The sequence below is a fragment of the Phyllobates terribilis genome, unplaced genomic scaffold (assembly GCF_046119375.1).
Source record: "Phyllobates terribilis strain yellow unplaced genomic scaffold, ASM4611937v1 Scaffold_35__1_contigs__length_13245226, whole genome shotgun sequence".
NCBI classification, from domain to species: Eukaryota; Metazoa; Chordata; class Amphibia; order Anura; family Dendrobatidae; genus Phyllobates; species Phyllobates terribilis.
In genome coordinates this window covers 7,415,437-7,435,124 of record NW_027362795.1, presented here as the reverse complement: position 1 = coordinate 7,435,124, position 19,688 = coordinate 7,415,437, and the positions used below count along the sequence as shown (strand labels likewise).

The 19,688-nt window shown below is 44.5% G+C and overlaps 2 protein-coding genes across 2 annotated transcripts in view; both read right to left on the bottom strand.

Moving 5' to 3' along the window:
- LOC141182625 (uncharacterized) overlaps window positions 1–13,097 on the bottom strand; it is a 324,672-nt gene extending 311,575 nt beyond the window's left edge. Inside the window, exon 1 of the mRNA XM_073660789.1 lies at window positions 13,041–13,097. Coding sequence (XP_073516890.1) covers window positions 13,041–13,066 — 26 coding nt within the window. The 5' untranslated portion in view covers window positions 13,067–13,097. The remainder of the gene's footprint in view (window positions 1–13,040) is intronic.
- On the bottom strand, window positions 7,510–13,093 carry LOC141182683 (uncharacterized). The gene is made up of 7 exons (XM_073660834.1): window positions 12,612–13,093; window positions 11,525–11,674; window positions 11,216–11,395; window positions 11,010–11,133; window positions 10,829–10,926; window positions 10,540–10,630; window positions 7,510–7,682 (listed from the first exon to the last, which is right to left on the bottom strand). Exons 2-7 carry the CDS (start codon window positions 11,600–11,602, stop codon window positions 7,510–7,512), a joined length of 744 nt encoding a protein of 247 aa, XP_073516935.1. The 5' UTR covers window positions 11,603–11,674; window positions 12,612–13,093.
- Window positions 13,098–19,688: the final 6,591 nt, after the last annotated feature.

The window sequence follows — 19,688 nt, the reverse complement described above, 5'->3', positions numbered from 1 at the left end:
TCATGAGAAAAAAAGATTATGTGGCAATACTGAAGCAACATCTCAACACATCAGGCAGGAAGTTAAAGTTTGGGCGGAGATGGGTCTTCCACATGAACAATGACCCAAAGCATACTGCCAAAATGTTAAAAAAGTGGCTTAAGGATAACATAATCAATGTTTTGGAGTGGTCATCACAAAAGCCCTGATCTCAATCCTATTGAAAATGTATGGGCAAAGCTGAAAAGGCTGCGAGCAAGGTAACCTACAACCCTGGATCAGTTACACCAGTTTTGTCTGGAGGAATGGGCCCAAATTCCGACCAACTATTGTGAGAAGCTTGTGGAAGGATATCCCAAACGTTTGACCCAAGTCATTCAGTTTAAGGGCAATGGTACCAAATACTAATGAAATGTATGTAAACTTTTGACTTTGCAGTAAGTAATAAAAACGCCTTAAACATTCTCTCTCTCATTATTCTGGCATTTGGCAAATATTGAAAATTATGGTAATCCTAATTAACCTGAAACGGGAAAGGTTTATTTTGATTTAATTTCAGATATTGAGAAAAACATGCAGATGTGTCTTTTTATATAGTGTATGTAAACTTCTGGTTTCAACTGTATACATATTGCAACGGGACCGGGAGGTGGAACCTCTGAACTGCAATACAAAGGGGGAAGTCCTTGTAAGGAAGCGGGTGACTCCCAGGGAAGGCAAGCAGGTAGTCACAGCAAGTGACGAGGACAGTCTCTGGGTAAGCAGGCAGGTGGTCACGACAAGTGACGGGGACAGTCTCTGGGTAGACCGGCAGGTGGTCACGGCAAGTGACGGTGACAGTCTCTGGGTAGACTGGCAGGTGGTCACGGCAAGTGACGGGGACAGTCTCTGGGTAGACAGGCAGGTGGTCACGGCAAGTGACGGGGAAAGTCTCCGGGTAGACAGGCAGGTGGTCACGGCAAGTGACGGGGACAGTCTCTGGGTAGACGGCAGGTACCTTCAACCCAGCGGGCTGATCGACACGGCAGATACTGGCAGGTGCTTCCGGGTAAGCTGGTGGACAGCCGCGGCATGTGCTGGCTGGCGCTTCCGGATAAGCAGGTAGATAAACTCAGCGGGTGCTGGCAGGTGCTCCCAGGTAAGCAGGAAGATAGACTCAGCGGGTGCTGGCAGGTGCTTCCAGGCAGCAGACAGGTGACAGGCAGGAATCAGGCTGGACTAGTCAGGCTAGTGGAGGGACCAGAGGGCTGAAGCAGAGGTGAAGACACAGTGCGACAACTGTTGCTCGGGCACCTCCATTTTGGAGGAGGTGCCTTAAATGTGGGAAGTCCTCTGGCCATTGGCCGGGGACTTTTTAGGAAGACGCGCGCAGTCCCTTTAAGAGGGGGGGAGTGCGCGCGCGCGCGCCCTAAGCACTCTGCTGGAGGAGAGACGCGCGCCGGCCACAGCAGGGAACGGAGCGCAGGGAGAAGCCGCGCCAGGAGCCGGGGGGCGAGAGAGAGAAGCGCTGGAGGGACCCACGTGAGGAGCGCGGAGGTGAGAGGGACGGCGTCCCTGCCTAGCAGAGGGCAGGGACGCCGATGCTACATATATGTTATATTAAATTAACTCACAGCTGACGTTTTCTTTCTGATGGAGTCGTTCACTTTTCCCGTCTTTTCCATCTGGGCCGGGCCGATATCACAACTTCTCCAGCAACATCTGCAGAGATTACAACAAAGAAACATTTGACTTCTCACACCTCCAGCACTGTCCCCATCTATTCCCAACCTGCACAAACTCCTCATCCCGCTGTCACCCCAATGCTGAACCACTGCTGTGTCCCTATTCCTGATCCTCTTATTGCTCACATAATAATGCCCACCAATGTGCCTCTTACAAAGTAAAATGCCTCCTTTGTACCCTTAGATGGTAAAACTGTGCCCCCGAAAACAGTGCCCACATTTTTCCCATAGAAAATAATATAAAATATATATAATAAAACTTGACAGTCACAATAGCCGCAGTGCCCATATAACAATTATGCATCTTACAGTGCCTTGTGAAAGTATTTGGCCCCCTTGAACTTTTCTACCTTTTGCCACATTTCTGGCTTCAAACATAAAGATATAAAATTCTAATTTTTTGGGGAAGAATCAACAACAAGTGGGACACAATCGTGAAATGGAACGAAATCTATTGGATATTTTAAACTTTTTTAACAAATTTAAAACTGTAAAGTGGGGCGTGCAATATTATTCGGCCCCCTTGAGTTAATACTTTGTAGCGCCACATTTTGCTGCGATTACAGCTGCAAGTCGCTTGGGGTATGCCTCTATCAGTTTTGCACATCGAGTGGCTGAAATTCTTGCCCATTCTTCCTTGCAAAACAGCTCAAGCTCAGTGAGGTTGGATGGAGGGCGTTTGTGAACAGCAGTTTTCAGCTGGGGAAACAGTGGGGGGATTGGGTTAAATGCTCAAGTGTGGTGTTGGATGAGTTGGTCAGAGACATAATATTTGATATGCTAGTTCTATAATAGCAACATAATAGGATGGATAGAATGTTGTGCAATTCATGATACATTTGGTATTTGTACGTCAAGGAGGGACGACAGTCTTATGCAAAATCAGATGGGTAAGGGATGAAAAGGGGGGTTCTGGTGGGGAGGGTTGGGGGTGTTTTTTTAAATCCTGTAAATGTGATGTTTTATTATATAAATAATATTTAGGGGGCGCTGGTGGACTCACAACCGTGACCTGCTGCTGATACGCGCAGTAAACCAAAAAAGACTGCAAGGGTTTAAGTAGTAAGTGTATAGAGTATCTGCGCTGGTCCTGGTCAGCTTTAGGGACTAATAAACAGGCTATGAGCGGGTGAGGTAAAACTTATATTATTTTATTCAGTGGTTAAAAAGGCTCAAATAGTAGTTTGTCTAAAAGCACATGTAGAATAAAATTGTCAGACTAGAGATGGCTGACCAAGTTCGTTTTAAAACCACATAGTAGACAAATTCCTGATTGGAATGTGCTAGATGGGGTTAGTGGGTAGGAGGCTTGATGTTGGGTGAGGATCACCTGAAAGGAAAGGGAATGGCAGTTAGAGGATGACCTAATCACTATTTGATTTTTACATAGGTTATAATATTAATGTGGAGTATTAGAGCTTGGTGTGAGAGGGCGGTTCTAGTGGTGGCTTCAGATCCGTAGGGATGCTGTAGGTCAGCTGTCTGTAGGGACAGAGGAGAAAGTAAGGAGGCGCATACTCAGGGTTGATATGTTAATAGCGGTATAACAGGGTTTTACCTGGATTTATAGAAGGAGTGAAGGTGTAATTGGCTCCAAGGTCATTAGGTCACTGCCGGCTTTACACTGTATCTGGGTAAGGGTTAAAAAATTATAAATAGGAATTATACTAAATTCAGAATGGTAACTGGGTGGTGAATTACCCTGAGTTGGTAAGTGGCCTTTCTCTCCTGGAAAGCGCAATCCTGTGAGGTCCTGGATTGGCGAATTGGCGGATAAAATTGAGAGTTGCTAATCACTTGTATGCAGGACGAGCATGAAATGATTGTGTTCTTTCTGCTCCAAGGTGGTCTGTCAGTAGATGGCTGACAGGGATGGGCAGCCAGTACTTTAGACTAACGTTGGTTTACTGATAGTAAAAGGTGGCACGCAATGTGGTTGAGGTCGTGCGTGACAGACAGCAGCTTAACGGTACCGATCACGTACCTTGTGGTAGCGGTATTAGCTGGCAGTAGTCGGTGGTCATTCCAGGTGCCTGTCACTTTACTGACCTGCGGGTGGGAGCTTATGACGCTCTGCAGTGTGGGTGTCTCGCCGCACACGGAGTCCCGGCCGGAGGCTCCAGTGGAGGCGGGCACCCAGATGTGGCGGTACCTTTTCGTCCGGGCTAGGACCTGCGTGACGTCAGGTCACGTGATGTCTCGCGATGAGGTTGGTACGGATAGCACTGAGGACCTGTGCATGGCGTCTTTGCTATATGAGCAGTTTGTTTTTTAATGCTTATTTTGTGACTTTGATTTTCCTTAGTAGTCGGTAATGTATCAGAAGACCGGAGCTGTTTCAAAGGATCAGATGACAGATCTTTGCTGTGAGGGGATGATGGGATATCTGGAGTAATGGTATTCACTTCAATTGTATCCTGTGGGATCTCAAGATCATCTGATTTAAAAATTGAAGATGTCAGCTGTCCGTCTGATCTCCTGGTACAGTCATCTGCTATGATAAAAATCAATTATTATTTTTCAATAAAATATCCTTGAATTTTATATTTTTTAACATTTCTACTTAAACTCTCTGTAAAAATATGAATTATTCAGCAAGACAATGACAGTTCACAGTTTAATAGAAAACCTCATAGGATGAACCTGTTATGTTGGGGAAAATAATACCAATAAAAACTTCCACTCATCCCACAAAGAACAAGTCCCCACTCAGGCCCATCTTAGGAATATATATATTGGAGGGTGGAGTTAGGTAGTCGGAGTGTGCTGACACTTTAGATCAGTGAAGGAGCAGCACGTCTGCTGCTGTGTTGAGGGCCCCGAGTGTGGCCGAGGCAAGGAGAGGAGAGAGGAGTTAAGGGGGCAGAGGAGCATCTGAAGCTCACCCCAGGACACAAGCCGGACACCGGGTCCGCGCCTACAGGGTCCTCTACACCCAGTAGGGACAACCGGCATACCAGGAGGATTCCAGATCCCTGGTTAACCTGAAGCTACCATCATTTTACAGAACTAGGAACCACGAAGGCCCCAGCGTCCAGGGATAGTGGTAGCCGGAGAAAAGTTCTATTACCAAGCAGACAGGTGAGAGAGTGAAACAGCATAGAAGCTAGGCCTAGTTCCAGGCTGGCCAGAAACTTTAGAGAAAGGAAGAAACGGACCAGGAGGCCTACTACCTGCTCACTGGGGAGAGTCCAGAAGTGCACCCTTCCTACTAGGTACCCTGGACCATACCTGCCGTTACACCAGTAAAGGTACTGAAGCGAATCCCCTGTGTGCGTGACCATCATTCCCCCTGACCCGACCGGGCCACCTCTCACTTGCATCCCTTCCATCAACTCTGCCCTGGGGGCCCGCTCCGCCTGTGGGGAGCAGAAACATTCCAGCTGCCATCCCATCACCCCCGGAGGTCTGCAGAAGTGCCGGTACTCATTACTGGGAACCACAGGTGGCGTCACAAGACAAAACTGTTAACAAACCCCCTTTTAAAGAGTGACCCCAGGGTACGGGCCGGGAGCCGACTGCCGTGACATCCCACAGAAGGTCAAGGCCCGGTTACCGAGCTTCCCCCATATCCCCCTGGGCAAGTCATGTGTCTCCTGGAGCACAATCTGGGCACTATGTGTTGGGTAACAAAATGGCAAATGCACAATTTTCACTCTGCAACATCCACTGAGTGCTAATTTCCGATAAAGTAGAGTAGAGTCCAAATATTCCCTACTTCTAAAGATTAATTCATTCACGGTTATAATTTCCAAAATGGGGTCACTTTATGGGGATTTCTACTGCTCTAGTTTTCTGCCTTTTGTCATAGTAAAGGCTTCTGCAAATGGTGTGACCCATCTCCACTGGGACCTGCTCCTGCGACGTCAGCTTCTGTCACCAAGCGCCACCTTATTCATTCTGCAGGCAGCGCTGGTGATGGAGGAGACGTCAGAACCAGAAGCTCTGGGCGGCACAGGCCCTGTCCAGCCACTAAGATTAGGTTGCCTGGGACCTGTAGTACCATCCAGTCTGGCAGTATGGGTGTGTATGCTGTCCAGCTGAAGTAATCTGCTCCCTACTTCAGCCAACTGGAAAGCACCACACCCTACTAAAGCTGGAAGCATATTGCCGGAAGCTGCCAAATACAGCCTTGTTCTCCTCTGGTTCAGTCCTCTGTGCTCAGCTCCCGGCTTGTGTATTTGTTTCCTGTTGTGACCTCGGCCCGTTTACTGACTACTCTTGTGTCTTCTGATTTTGCATTTTCTCTGCTCTCCTGGTTCTGATCCGGCTACCTGACTATTCCTCTTTCCATCTCACACCGCAGAACAGCAGGTAACACCATGGCCCAAGCCTAGGGGCCTCTGTGTAAGTCCAGATACGGAGAAAACAGAGTAGATAGCGCCAAGCCTGTTTATGGTGACCATCTTTTGAGCTGCTAGGTGACCATGAACAGTGCCCCCAATACATTGTGTCTGCAAACTATTCCAGCAAGATCTGCATTCAAATAGCTAAATGGCGCTCCTTCCCTTCTTAACCTGCCATGTGCCCAGATAGTAGGATACCAGATCAAAGAGCCTCGGCACTCAATCGTCCTTTTGCAAGAGAAAATTTATTGACTTTGTGAAATAAATCTGTACACAGAAATAACACCAAAACGTTTCGGTCTTAGCGACCTTCTTCAGTTGACTGTAGAAAATAGGACAATGTCATAGACAATTAGATACAGAACGATACAAATATCATTTCTAGATGACATAGTGAAAAAACAGCATATCATAAGTAGTGAAACAGAAATCCTTCCTATTATATTATACAAGTGTGCACAGTAATGCATAAGCGAAATATATAGCTTATAGATACACAGTATACTTTTCCATAATATGTAGGGAAATCACAAAGGGGGGGGGGGGACAGGGAGAAGGGGACAAAGGGATGGAGCACATAGGTATGGGGGGAAGGGGAAGAAAAAATAGAACACAAGATAGCTGGCAGAAGTGGGCACATACCGGGTAATTCTGCGAGAGATGTGAGCAACAAGTGGGTCCCAATAGGGCTGCCTAAAGGTGAGAAGGTGAAAGAAATCAGAGGCAAGGACCTCACAGAGTGCGCCAGAAAGGCGTGCTGTGCCAAAGGTTACCTGCTGAGAAGCGCGTGGGGGCATGGACATCACAACGCGGTCTCCACCGCTAGTTGGAGTAACCATAAGTGCAGAGAGGGAGGTTAATAAAGGGTCTAAAATGCAAAAGACGCGCGAATCCGAAACGCCGGACCGCGCATACCGGAAGTGCCATACGACGCAACCGGAAATGACGTTAGCGGGTCACCGTCTGCGTTCCACAGAGGGAGAGCGCAAACCGGAAGTTCCGGTTTGAAGCGAACAGGAAGTGACGAAAGCCGGTGCGTTCCATGAAGGGATCACTTGCGTTCCAGGACGGTGTACATAGCCAGGGGAGGGAAACAACGAGAGGTATAGATGGAAAACGAAGGGGAGGTGGGAGAGGACCACAGTATAAGGTGAATCTGCAACAAAAGAGACATAAGTTAGAGCGCACACGCGAACTTACATAAACACGCCAGTCAAAAACATGGTGGCAAATTGATTATAGGGTAACACTGCGTCAAAACAGTAATAAATAATAATAAATGATAATAAATAAATAATAAACTGAATATTTGAAAATGTACAACAGCGAACCAGATGGACAAAAGAATCTTAGGCCCACATGTATGGGATAATCCACCCCGATTGAGGACCCAGGTGACAGTACATCAAGAGGTGTAACATAGTAACTGTATATAAACAGATAGAGGAGCAGGGGAGACTTTAGTTAAAGGAGAGGAGGTCGTATTCCCTATTCAATCCCCTGGGAGAAAGGGTGTCCAATGTGTGGATCCAGAAGGCTTCCCTCTGTTTAAGGAGTAGGGTCCTGTCTCCACCGCGGAGCGGCGGTACCACTTGTTCCAGAACCTGGAACCTAAGTTGGGAGATGTTGTGTCCTGAAGTAATGAAATGATAGGGGATTGGTAAGAGTAGATTTTTACACCTGACCGTAGATTTGTGCTTTGAAATTCTGTCACTGGCTTTCAAAGGCCTTTTATGCCCTGCTTTAAACGTGCCCCCAATTTGAGAGACTCACTTGTCAGAGCTGACATTGGTACTAATAGGTCTCTTTCGACACAACGCTTCCTTCAACAACCCAAAACTGGTACCTTCCCTTGCCTTCATTGTAGGCAGTGTAACAATGTTACTAAAGGGAACTCAATTCACCATCCGCACACCGGTAGGAAATATACTATCAAAGGGTATTTCACCTGTGACAGCTCGTTTGTCGTCTACCTCATCAAATGTCCATGCGGCCTCCTCTATGTAGGCGAAACCACGCAACCAATCCGTGACAGAATTTCAAAGTACAAATCTACGGTCAGGTGTAAAAATCTACTCTTATCAATCCCCTATCATTTCATTACTTCAGGACACAACATCTCCCAACTTAGGTTCCAGGTTCTGGAACAAGTGGTACCGCCGCGCCGCGGTGGAGACAGGATCCTACTCCTTAAACAGAGTGAAGCCTTCTGGATCCACACATTGGACACCCTTTCTCCCAGGGGATTGAATAGGGAATACGACCTCCTCTCCTTTAACTAAAGTCTCCCCTGCTCCTCTATCTGTTTATATACAGTTACTATGTTACACCTCTTGATGTACTGTCACCTGGGTCCTCAATCGGGGTGGATTATCCCATACATGTGGGCCTAAGATTCTTTTGTCCATCTGGTTCGCTGTTGTACATTTTCAAATATTCAGTTTATTATTTATTTATTATCATTTATTATTATTTATTACTGTTTTGACGCAGTGTTACCCTATAATCAATTTGCCACCATGTTTTTGACTGGCGTGTTTATGTAAGTTCGCGTGTGCGCTCTAACTTATGTCTCTTTTGTTGCAGATTCACCTTATACTGTGGTCCTCTCCCACCTCCCCTTCGTTTTCCATCTATACCTCTCGTTGTTTCCCTCCCCTGGCTATGTACACCGTCCTGGAACGCAAGTGATCCCTTCATGGAACGCACCGGCTTTCGTCACTTCCTGTTCGCTTCAAACCGGGACTTCCGGTTTGTGCTCTCCCTCTGTGGAACGCAGACGGTGACCCGCTAACGTCATTTCCGGTTGCGTCGTATGGCACTTCCGGTATGCGCGGTCCGGCGTTTCGGATTCGCGCGTCTTTTGCATTTTAGACCCTTTATTAACCTCCCTCTCTGCACTTATGGTTACTCCAACTAGCGGTGGAGACCGCGTTGTGATGTCCATGCCTCCACGCGCTTCTCAGCAGGTAACCTTTGGCACAGCACGCCTTTCTGGCGCACTCTGTGAGGTCCTTGCCTCTGATTTCTTTCACCTTCTCACCTTTAGGCAGCCCTATTGGGACCCACTTGTTGCTCACATCTCTCGCAGAATTACCCGGTATGTGCCCACTTCTGCCAGCTATCTTGTGTTCTATTTTTTCTTCCCCTTCCCCCCATACCTATGTGCTCCATCCCTTTGTCCCCTTCTCCCTGTCCTTCTTCCCCCCCCCCCCTCCTTTGTGATTTCCCTACATATTATGGAAAAGTATACTGTGTATCTATAAGCTATATATTTCGCTTATGCATTACTGTGCACACTTGTATAATATAATAGGAAGGATTTCTGTTTCACTACTTATGATATGCTGTTTTTTCACTATGTCATCTAGAAATGATATTTGTATCGTTCTGTATCTAATTGTCTATGACATTGTCCTATTTTCTACAGTCAACTGAAGAAGGTCGCTAAGACCGAAACGTTATGGTGTTATTTCTGTGTACAGATTTATTTCACAAAGTCAATAAATTTTCTCTTGCAAAAGGACGATTGAGTGCCGAGGCTCTTTGATCTGATATACCAGGGTTCGGCCCCTACTCGTGCACACTCATAGGGAGTGCAGTGATTTATATCTTTACTTACAGATAGTAGGATACAACCGTAAAATAATTTGTAAGGTGTATCTGTTTCTTATTATCCTTTGTGAAGAATTCCAAAGATATCACCATATAATGTGACATACGTCAGATATAAAAAATGGGCACTGATAGGAACACAAAACCGGCAGCGGGAAGTGGATTAATCAGAGTATTTTGGGAACTAACTGCTGTAGTCAAAAACTGTGAGTATAGATAATTACACATTTTCTGAAATGATCAAACTCAACAGTTTTCATCAGTAATAAATGAGTAACTAGTGGTGAAACCTCTCTGGGGTAATTAGAGTATGGGGCTCGGTGGCTCTTGGCAATCTAAACTATCGTAAGGGACAATATTTTCTGTCAGATGAGTGTCAAGAAGAAATATTAGACATTCAAAGAGAACTTTTTATAATACTGCAGAGCTGAGGGGTCTTAAATTTAGCTTAGAGATATATCATCGCACAGGTGTAATGTTTTTATGTAGTTTATCGCAATACTATTTGAAGTTAGTTGCTTTTAAAATAAATTGAAAAGTCAGGATAAAGGGAAACTCTGTTGTTATTGTACAGAAATTCACACTTGGCCTCACTGCACATTTGATGTTGTCGATTATAAAAGCAAAGTTTGGTCAGAAAGACTGGACCTGGTCTTGTAGGGACCATATGAGGACATTCAGCAGCACAGAAAGGACTTTCAATGCCCAAAGTAATTTGAACAGTTTTGTTTTGGGTGGAGGAGAACGTTTTGATCTAGAGGCAAAATGGTGATCACACGATTGTGATACGGCCGGACTACACCACCGATAAAGCAGCCACAGCCGGTGACTGAGAAGAATCTGTGACTACTCTGCATTTAGTGGTTACTACTCACCTGGGTAGTCATATGTAGGAATCTCCTCTTTACACCGCTCATCACCCCTCACATATGTCTCTGTGGTATTAATATGGGACAGATCTTCACCCTGAAACAAATATTGTAAAAGTCACAGACAGATGGAGAAGTCCCATCTATGATCAGCTCTAATCCTGCTATCTCCACCATTCTCATTACACAAATATAAAACATATAATACTGGTGGATAAAACAAGACTGAACACAAGACCTTCACAGCCGTCTACACATCATAGGGGAGATCTCATGACACCTTCTCTCTATCTACCTGATGATCCTGAGGAACACTGAGATCTTCTTGTTTACAGTCCTGTGGAAGAAGAGGACGGGGACATCTCTCTGGTGTTGTCCTCTTACTGGATAGATCTGGAGAAAACACATACAGGGACTGGATTCATTCTTTAGATACAGATAATTATAGGCCGTGTGTATTTAGTCCTGTCTATTACCTGGTGATGTGAGGGGCTGGGGAACCTCCATCATGATGTCCTTGTACAAATCTTTGTGTCCTTCTAAATACTCCCACTCCTCCATGGAGAAATAGACTGTGACATCCTGACACCTTATAGGAACCTGACACATACAATGATACCGTCATCCCCCAATCCCTTCATAGCATTACTGTATAATGTCCCAGCATTCCCAGCAGTGTCACCTCTCCAGTCAGCAGCTCAATCATCTTGTAGGCGAGTTCTAGGATCTTCTGGTCATTGATGTCCTCATGTATTAGGGGGTGAGGTGGGGGCTCTGTGATTGGGCTCAGGGGTCTTCCCCATCCCTCAGACACAGGGGCCTGACAGCGCTTATTAGAGGTCTTCTTCACTACTGTGTAATCCTGGTTATGGAGCGATACATTAATAAATCTCACTACAGACATTTCCAGAGTCCTCACCTCTCCAGTTCTGTCCATCTGTTATTCCCATAGATAAGAATGATGTAATGTGACGTCATCAGAATCTCTCACCTCTCCAGTAAGCCGGAAGAGGATCTCTAGGGTGAGGTGTAATATCCTCTCCGCCATCTTGTCTCTATCCATATCCATCTTTGATTGGTAAATCAGGAAAATTCTCTTATATAGAAGATCTTCACTGAGAGGATCCGATATTGTAGAGATCTGAATGAGAAGATGAGCCGATGCAACATCATAAAAATCCTGTGTAATAATACAATTACTGGAGATAATAAGTGGAAAGATATGAGATTTATTATTTTACAGTATTTAGTTTTCTGCTTTACATCTAGTAATAAAACGTATATATTTTCGGCCACAGACAACAAGCAGTTTCTTCCTTGGAGTCTGTAGTTGAATACCTTTCTCACAAGATGGTTATCTGATGGTTTTAGGAGAGGATTGTTTGTTCTCGGCCCCGACCCTTTCACAACTCCTGTCTCCTGGTTTAATCGTAAGAGAAACACATAACGAGAACCTGGCTTACACCTCTGGGGTTTCACAAATGCGGCATTGATAAATGTCCACCATGTAAATATGCCGAACACAAGAAATAGATTTAATCACATTAAATAAAACATTTCATTACACAATGCATCACCTGCAGCAGAGAATTTGTAGTATATTGTATTCAGTGTCTGGGATGTAATGTCAGATATGTCGGCTGCTCCTCCCGTAAATAAGGCAGAGAATTAATGAGCACATAGGAGACCCCACTAATCCCGCGGCCATTAACCCCTCCAACGTTTCCACACATTTCCTAAGAGAACACAATGGTGACTTCAAGAACTTTCAGTTTTGTGGCAGTGAAAGGGTAAATAGTTCAGGTGGAGGTGAGATGGCAGAGGAGCATTGCTGAACCGTGAAGCTTCCTGGACACTGAGGGTAAATCCATCGTACCGGAGGGTATAAAGAGAAGGAGGATCTGATCTTACATTACCAGACCGGTGAAGGGGCCATATTGTGATGACTGTAAGATGATTGTGTTTCATCATTGTCTTTCTTTGTATCACATCTATTACATCTATTAATGCCGCCATTCATCCTGTGCACAGGAGCGGCTGCTCCAGACATTTATATCCTGCTCGGGTTTCATTCTTACCTTCGGTTCTGGGTAAGAAGTATCACTCCGAAACGCGTCACCTCCACCTTAATTCTCTCTGGATTCTTTCCTCCAATGTTCTGATGACGTCCCATCATTATTGTGACATAAGGTTATAAAATGAAGGAATAAAGGTTTTATGTTATTTGAGGTCCTGGATCGTCCTCTATGTGTGGACGGTTATCACTACTATCTACATTACTGTGCTGGAACTAGGAGAGGAATAATGGCGTTGTGTGAGGACTTCTCTGGGCTTCTGTCCTTCATCCTGCAGTCGTCTGAATGGATCTAATGTGGACGGGAACCAGCTAAGCCGCATTCTGTCCACAGCTGTTACCTCACTGTTCACACCACACAGAGACCCCAAAAGAGCCTCCGTGCTGAAGGGGTTAATGCCCCCTGCGCCCAGTAATGGGGGTCTCCACATACCTCCACCTGCAGAGCCGCCACCACATATATGGCTGCTCTGTGCGCACAGGAGCTGTGATGAGGTCACAGGAGGGGAGGAGTCAGGGGTCACATGATCAGGGGCCTCAGTGGATGCACAGTGTGAACTGTGCGGCTCCTGTACAGTGATATCCGGAGTGAAGACGCTACATGGAGACGTCTCCGCAGTCAGTGACATTTCCAGCATTATTTGCCCCTCACTACGGGCACAATTACCCCGCGCCGCCTTTTCTACAGTGTTATGTGTGAATGTAACGTGGGATTTTCCTGCTTGGAGACAAATAGACGACACATGAGGTGATTATTACCAGTTACCAGACGTCTACTATATGGCGGCATATGATTGTGCTATCCACTTCATACCAGGAGCTAAAAGGCCGAAATCTCGTATGTTTAACCCCTTCCAGGTAGGGCGGCTTTGAAAGACTATGTTCAGAAGAGTCCGGCTGAGGGTTCGTTCACATCAGCGGATTATAAATCGCTCCGATGTTCATCTCGAATAGTTAGACGAGTGTCATGCGAGTGTGAGATGTTTTTCTCGCCTACATCCATATACAATGCGTTATTAACATCGTCTTTTACTGACTATAATCCTCTATGTAACTAAAAGCTGATTACAAAACTAAGAAAACAATCTTATATACAGTTATCGATAGAAAGATGTTAGAGATATGATGGATAATAGATAGATGTCCTGCAGATATATCATTTCACAACCCCCTATATGTTATAAATTTGCGCCCTTTAGAGCCTTTCATCTGGAGCTAAAGGGAGTTGAGCCTTGTTTAACCTAATAAATAATTAAAAAACAACAACATGGGTTCCCTCTATTTTTTTGTAACCAGCAAAGGTAAAGCAGACAGCTGAGAGCTGATATCAAGTTGGGAAGGTCCCTGGTTATTGGGCCCTCCCCAGCCTAAAAATACCAGCTCATAGCTGCCCCAGAAGTGGAGCATCACATGAGATGCACCAATTATGGCTTTTTGCCTTTGCTCTTCCCAATTGCCCAGATGCATTGACAATTGGTGTAAAGTATCTTGGGGTTAATGGCAGCTGTGGTTTGTCAAAAATCACAGCTGGCATCAAACTCTGGTGATAGTAATGGAGAGGTGTCTATCAGACAAACCCATTACTGACCCAGTAATCAAAAATAAAAACACCCACGAAAAAATACTTAATTTGAATAAACACTCCTCAACACTTTTCCTGGTTCACTATTTTAATAACCCCCCCCCCCCCCAAAAAAGAAGCATGCAGGTCCAACGTAGTCCACCGAATCCGACGATGATGGGCATTCCCACCATATATGTAACACAGACCCGTCTGCACCACCACACCGCCAGCACAAGTCCGAAGATGCTACATAGCATAGTGCGACAATGGTGCCATCTAGATAAAATCTTATCGTTTTTCTCCTGGGCACGGCAAGTAATAGATAATTTGTGGGAGAGTGTGAATGTTTTTTGCCTATCCTTCTCTGAAATTTGACGACCCAATTCCTTCTCCCAACCCCAGTAAAGGGTAGAGGGTCATTGCTGGTGTCCATTTGTGTTGCTCTGTGTATGCAAGATAGAAGTTTAGAACAAGGACCTACTTGAGTGATTATGGGTTCAAACGGAGTGAGTTCATCCTTTATACTAGTAACATGTGAGAATTTATAAATGACCTGAGCTGAAAAAAAGTCAGGCAGGATAGACTCCTAATTGGAAAGGAGCCACGAAGTTCTATAAATGAAGGAAAAGAGCCTGATCCCATGAGAACATGTCTCAATCTAACCCCATCAGATCAGTCCCAGATTAGAAATGAGCCCGTACCTGAAGCAGAGGGAAAATCTGGGTTGCCAAACAAGGGCATTAATGGACCCAACCTACGTGGTATAGATGAAGAGATTAAGACTTGATCCCATGTTTTCAAAATGTGTTGAATGGGTATTGGTAATTGTTTAGTTTGTACATGTATTTAGTCAATCCAAGGTAGAGATGTGAGTATCAACGGATAGACGTCCCCTTCCAGTTTCACCCATTGCTTATGTTCCACAGACGTGAACCAGTCCACTGCTCTAATAAGAATCAAAGATTGATGGTAATTTTTTTAGATCAGGCATACTAGTACCCCCTTTATTTTTGGAACATCACAATATTTTAAAACGTATCCTAGACCTCGACATTCCCCATACTACCTAATAGCGTTGTTGAGATGGGAGAAAAAGGTCTGAGGAACGCAGACAGGAACGGTCTGGAATATATAAAGAAGTTTTGGCAAAATGTCCATTTTATCACATAAATACAACCAATTTTGAAGAGTTTGTTCAAGGACAGGGATATAATTTAAACTATACAGATCATCCATGTTGCCTGGAATTTGTGTACTGAGGTACTTAGATGTGTCTTTCTGCCACTTAAAGGGAAAGTTAAAAATTAGCTGTTGTCTTATGTTATTGCTTCTAATTTAGAGTAGTTGACTTTAAAATCGCTTACTTGGCCAAATTCTTCAAATTCCTTTAGTATAGAAGGGAATTAGATAATTGGGTTTGAAAATAGAGCAACAAGTCATCTGCGTATAGAGCTAGTTTATAGTGATGTGAGCCTATAGTAACTCCACTAATATCTGGATTTTTTTGTAATGCTACCGAGAAATGTTCCATCACCAATGTGTATAGGAGAGGCGATAAGGGACACTCTTGCTTTGTCTCATTTTTAACAGAAAATGTGTCATATAGAAGGCCGTTTACCCTATCGCTTTAGGGTCAGTGTAAAAGGATAGAATTTTAGATAATAAGAAAGAGCCCAACCCAATTTTTCGTAAGGTGCTCTTCAAGAAAGTCCAGTGCATTCTGTCAAACCCTTTTTCAGCGTCCACAGAAACAAGGCACATTGGGATCCCGTTTTTTTTGCACGTGAAACTAACAATGTTTTATTTGTATTATCACTAGAGATGAGCGTTGTTCTACTCGAACTGTTCGCCAATCTCAAATTCGAGCTGTTTTGGGCGGTGTTCGAGCCATTCGGCGAACACGAACAATTTGAGAAAAATTCGGCTGTTCGAGGTTATGTTCGATAACTGTTCGTGCACCAAAATCATAACTGGATTTTTTCTCAGTAATGATGAAAATTAATGTTAATACGCAGTTTGAGTGTACAGCGGGGTGGGGGGAAGGGCAGGGGATGGATCTCTGCAGGAACAATGAAGATCTCCATTTTTTTTTTCTCTTTCCCGCATTTACAGTGGGGAGGTGCAATCTGTCAGCCTATCAGCAGCGCACACACGGAGCGAAGTGCTTTTTTTCACACAAGCAAGGGCATGTGTCATTGGCAGTGTATGTCACATCTCCTTGCCCTATAAGACCAAGCCATTTTCCCCGTCGCCACCATTTTCTCACTGCTGCAGCTGCGTGTTAGACGGCACCGCTGTTGCTGTGTGCGCTATACCTTGTTAATTTCAAGCCAATTTTCGCACAAATCTACAGATAGCTTGGGAGTAGGGAATAGTTGTGATTGCAGTCCTTTTAAGGACTAGGTTACAGCATTTCCTATGACTTTTATCAGGCAGGTCTGTGCTCTTAAATAGATAGGTTGTGGGAGTAAAGACTAATTGTAATTGGAGTCCTTTTCAGGACTAGGTTACATCAGTTCCTATCAGTTTTTGCCAGGCAGGTCTGTGCCAGTGCTGTGCAAGTTTTTTTCACAGCATTTGGCTGAATCTAGCAAAGCTAATCCTTTTTGGCCTATTGCAGAGTGTGTTAGTCAGTGGAGTAGCCTATCTGTGTTGCAAGATATACCACCTGTGTATAGAATACCAATTTTTTTACTGCACCTAGTGAAGTAAAATCTTTTGGGCATAGCATCATTCTATTAGTCCATCTATACTGACCTTCATCAGGTTGCAAATTGAATATAATTTTTTTCTGCATCTAGCTCTGAAAAAATATTGGGCTTCTAGCTGTGTGTGGGACTTGTTGTATTAGTCCATCTATACTGACCTCCATCAGGTTGCAAACTGAATATATTTTTTTCTGCATCTACCTCTGAAAAAATATTGGGCTTCTAGCTGTGTGTGGGACTTGTTCTATTAATCCATCTATACAGACCTCCATCAGGTTGCAAACTGAATATATTTTTTTCTGCATCTACCTCTGAAAAAATATTGGGCTTCTAGCTGTGTGTGGGACTTGTTGTATTAGTCCATCTATACTGACCTCCATCAGGTTGCAAATTAAAAATAATTTTTATCTGCATCTACAGTACCTCTGAAAAAATATTTGGGCTTCTAGCTGTGTGTGGGACTTGTTCTATTAGTCCATCTATACTGACCTCCATCAGGTTGCAAATTGAATATAATTTTTATCTGCATCTAGCTCTGAAAAAATATTTGGCCTTCTAGCAGTGTGTGGGACTTTCTCTATTAGTCCATCTATACTGACCTCCATCAGATTGCAAATTAAAAATAATTTTTATCTGCATCTACCTCTGAAAAAATATTTGGGCTTCTAGCTGTGTGTGGGACCTGTTCTATTAGTCCATCTATACTGACCTCCATCAGGTTGCAAATTGAATATAATTTTTATCTGCATCTAGCTCTGAAAAAATATTTGGCCTTCTAGCAGTGTGTGGGACTTTCTCTATTAGTCCATCTATACTGACCTCCATCAGGTTGCAAATTGAATATAATTTTTATCTGCATCTAGCTCTGAAAAAATATTTGGCCTTCTAGCAGTGTGTGGGACTTTCTCTATTAGTCCATCTATACTGACCTCCATCAGGTTGCAAATTAAAAATAATTTTTATCTGCATCTACCTCTGAAAAAATATTTGGGCTTCTAGCAGTGTGTGGGACTCATTGTATTAGGCCATCTATACCAAGCTCCACCAGCTTTGAAATTAATAAATAATTTTTAGCTGCATCTAGCCCTGAAAATAATTTTTCCCAATAGTGGTAGCAATAGAAATATGGGGCGCGCGCCTGGCTAACAAAAATATACGCTTCATAACACAAAACACCAGCCTAGCGCACTGCATTAATAAGATGGCATCATCGTCTCTCCCAGTGCTAGGCCTACTACGCAGGCTAGTATTCCTGTGCCTAAAACACAATGTATGGGTCCGCGCTAGCCACTATGCTGAGGGGTATAAAGCTGCTGCTAACGCTTTATAACAATTCAATTGGCAGATTTTCACAGAGCTCTTCCACAACTCCCACCTATCGGGCAACAGTTGCCCACCCTCCCTATGGGATCTAGTGGCGAATAGTTGATGCCATTAATCAGAGCGTCAGTTGCCCCGTCAACGTGGCAAGCATACGGTAAGGCATGGGAAGAGTGGACACGACTAGTAGCAGGCAGACGGGTTGACCAATGTGAACAAGCCAGATCACAAGTCACCATAGAATTTCTCCACCAGCTAATGATGAGGGGCATATCAGGGGCGTCAGCGCAGCGGTGTCTGACCGGAGTAGCATTTCACTTCCAACTACTGAATTGGGGAGATGTGACAAAGATTCATCATCAGACAATCCATAAAAGGGTGGAAAAGGGGTCAGCCAAGTCAGGAATGTAGACGTCCCGTCCCGTGTCACTAAAACTGATTTCTCACATCTTATCCCTAACACCATTAACATGACACTCACAATTTGAAGCAACACTAATGTCTACTGCATTTGTGATCGCCTTCTTCGGGGCGCTATGTATAAGCGAATTAGTCCCTCAATCCAAAATAACCACCAGTGGACGCTTATTACACCAGGAAGTAGTCATAGCCAATAATGCAATACGTGTACGCATACACCAATCGAAAACGGTTCCAGCGGGCAGGGGTACTTGGGTACTTCTACAACCCACAAACGGTACACTGAGTCGGGTAACAATAGTAAAAACATATCTAACCATCAGATCACAAAGTAATTTCTTCGTATCACACATTGATGGAACGCCATTATCAAGATACCTGTTCCAAGCTATATTTAATAAATGCATAACATCGGCAGGGAACCACCCCAAAGATTACGGGACACACTCATTCCGCATAGGTGCGGCCACGGAAGCAGCAAGAGCAGGACTGTCAGAAACGGAAGTTCAGAGGATAGGGAGATGGCGATCCACGTGTTTGGCGAGATACATAAGACCGGACTTGTTATCCTAACGTGGTTTGTTTCTTTTACAGGTGACGCTAAGCCAACAGTGTGAGTGATAGGCCACTCGTATATATATTGGGCACAAAAAAGGGCGAAAGTCCGCCCAGGCGGGAGGAAATTAGAGTTTCATAACACATACTTCAACTGGAGAGGTATTAGAGGCCTGCTATGGCCACAGGTACTAATGGAGGTAATCAAGGTAGGGAGAGAGGCAAGAGGTCCGGTCATCTTAGTTATACAGGCCGGGGGAAACAACCTAGGTCATCACAAGAGCGCATAACTAATGGCAATAATGAAACTAGACACTGAGCGCTTCAGAGAATTTTTCACAAAATTAGCTATAGTATGGTCAGAGATTGTGCCGATAGCGGTATGGCAAGGTGCGCGAGACATCACGGCCATCGAATGGACAAGGCGGGTAATAAATATTCGGATGGCAAAATTTAGAAGAGACAGAGGCGGTGTAGTGATACGACACCGACAACTGGAAGGAGATAAAGCAGG